The sequence below is a fragment of the Miscanthus floridulus genome, unplaced genomic scaffold (genome assembly GCF_019320115.1).
Source record: "Miscanthus floridulus cultivar M001 unplaced genomic scaffold, ASM1932011v1 os_1183_6, whole genome shotgun sequence".
NCBI classification, from domain to species: Eukaryota; Viridiplantae; Streptophyta; class Magnoliopsida; order Poales; family Poaceae; genus Miscanthus; species Miscanthus floridulus.
This window is the reverse complement of record NW_027097581.1, coordinates 1-2593: the sequence shown is the minus strand read 5'-3', so window position 1 is coordinate 2593 and position 2593 is coordinate 1. Positions and strand designations below refer to the sequence as shown.

Here is a 2593-nt window from a genome sequence, read left to right as displayed (position 1 = left end):
ACTACTAAGGTTTATAATTATAAGATATATAGATATAGATATATAGACTAACATCGACAGGACATGTTAGACCAAGACTGGGTCAAACCATTCCTATCTCTAATCTCGTTGGCACTTTGGCAAGCGAGAAACTAAGAAGTCAAGAATAAAGAATAAAATTTTTTCAAAGAACTAGTTGAAGAATCTGTTGTAGGAATGTTTTCATCAAAACTTTTATTAAGGCCTCGTTTGGATGATACAAACGTTTTAGGTTCTCAGGTGCCACCAGAATCGTTGCTAATCACCCAAATAGATGACAGAAACGTTTCGGATTCTCGCAGAAACGTTTGTATGTTTTGAACTAGGAATGAGAATCACCTAAATAGATGTTTCGCAGAGTTCATTTCAAGAAAATCTAGATAAATAGCTAAACGTCGCATCGATCCTTAGCGAGTGATTCCTATCTCATCGCAGAAACGTTTCACGAGATATTCATAGCGACTTGGCCCCCATATCCTGTCTGTGTAGGTTGTAGCCTGTAGCACCATGGGGCCCCGCCCCGAGTGGGACCCGGACTCGAACCCAACTAGATCCCCCAAACCCATAAGCCACGCAAGCAAGCAGCGACTCCATCCGCGCACGGCACCTACCCCTCCCCGCACGGCCGCACACCACCACCACCACCGCGCAAGTCTCTTTGCCGTCTCGCCCGCCGCCCCGTCGAGTTATTAGAGGGCGGGGGAAAAAAGATCAACGCGCACGGGCGGGTGGCGGCAACCTATCACCACGCGGCGAGGGCGATGGCGCCGTCCCCGCCGCGGGCGCGGAGGCGCCTCCCTGCTGCGCACCTCCTCTTCGCCCTCCTTCTCGCGATGTCCGCCGTGCTACCGCGGGGCGCCGGGGCGGTGGAACTGGGGTTGAAGCTGCCCTTCAGCCCGGGGGACGTGCTCCCTGTCCTGCCGCGGCAGGTGGCGTGGCCCGTCATGAACACGCTCCACAGCGCCGTCGACCTACTGCCGTCCTTCGTCGCCGCCGTGGCGCCCGGGGCGCCGGCGCCGGCGGCCTGGAGCGGTGCGTGCTTCGCGGAGAACGAGGCTGCTATCGAGCTCACGCGCGGGGACCGCAACGGGACCGACGTCGGCGGCGCCGTCCTGCGCCTCAAGGTCCCCCTCCCTGCCTCTTAACCTTTGTTTTCTCGTTCTGGAAATAGGGGTCGCGTTAGCTTCCATGATTTGTTGAATTGGGCGGAATTGCTTGGGTCTGCTGTTTGAAATCTGGTGAAGTATAAGCGTAGTTAGTGTTGGGCTGTTGGCAACTGTTGACTTGAGGTGGTGATACGGGCAATCACTTCATACGTGTTGATTGTGTTGAGAACAATTTAGTTGGGAGTTGGGACCGTGATAAATAGCTCAAGTTCCTTCGTAAACATGGCTTCATTATACTATATGTTAAAATCGGGAGTGTTGGGCGATAGTAAATTGGCAAGCTCTGGGGGGACTAGATATAGTTTTTGTTGTGTGGATGTGATTGAGTGGTACTGGGGAAGTACAGCTGCTGAGCTCTTGTACCATGTAATGTAAGCATTAGTTCTCTTTTGGTTGGGCTAGAAAATATTTCTGCTTTTTGTGGCAACTTCTTGCTTCATTTGGTCATCTTAAGGCTATATTGATAATGGACCCTGCAATTTTTCTTTCTTGTATCCTTTTTAGACAGATTTCTCTTGTTAGGCCCAAATATTCTGAACTTTCTAATGATCTTCCAATTTAGTTTATTTGATGACCAGTCCTCGAACATTGAGGAATCAGATTCATTTTGTTGTTTCATTGCAGTCATATGAAAACCATGAATGCTGCCATCTCGGAAGTTTAAACTGGCACACGCTTGTTAGATAAACAATGACCAACATAGTTAATGGTGCACCTCGTCACATTATCAAGCCCGAATCCTTGCTTAATCTGCACTCATGGACAGGACCATTTATTTAGATTGGTCGTTTTATATATGATCAGGGTCATTGACATAAGTGAAGTTGTTTTTCCTTTGTTTATGCAGACTGCTTCAGCTCATAGTTGGACATGCATGGATCTCTATGTTTTTGCAACACCATATAGGATAACATGGGACTATTATTTTGCTGCTCGGGATCACACTTTGGAGATTAAATCATGGGAGGAAGAAGCGGAATTGGAATATGTGTGTTTTCTTTCTGTCATTTCCCTTTTGTTTTAACGGCTTGCTATCCCATCAAATTTATCTCGGAGTCTAATACTTCAAGTTTGTGATCAGGTGAAGGAGCATGGCATTTCTGTTTTTCTCATGCCATCTGGAATGCTTGGAACTTTGCTATCTTTGATTGATGTCCTGCCTTTGTTTTCAAACACTGCCTGGGGCCAACATTCCAACTTAGCCTTTTTAGAGAAGCATATGGGAGCCTCATTTGAGAAACGTTCCCAACCTTGGGTTGCTAATATTAGAAAGGAGGATATACAATCTGGCGACTTTTTGGCCCTATCAAAGATTCGAGGACGATGGGGCGGGTTTGAGACATTAGAGAAATGGGTGACTGGTGCATTTGCTGGGCATACCTCGGTTTGCTTAAAAGACAAGAAGGGTG

The 2593-nt window shown here is 47.7% G+C and overlaps 1 protein-coding gene across 1 annotated transcript; it reads left to right on the top strand.

The window, feature by feature from the left end:
• Positions 1–608: 608 nt before the first annotated feature.
• On the top strand, positions 609–2589 carry LOC136533782 (uncharacterized; the record flags this gene model as incomplete). Its single annotated transcript, XM_066526318.1, has 3 exons — positions 609–1142; positions 2032–2172; positions 2266–2589. Coding segments are annotated over exons 1-3 (828 nt in total), but the record flags the coding sequence as incomplete, so codon positions are not given.
• Between the last annotated feature and the right edge of the window lie 4 nt (positions 2590–2593).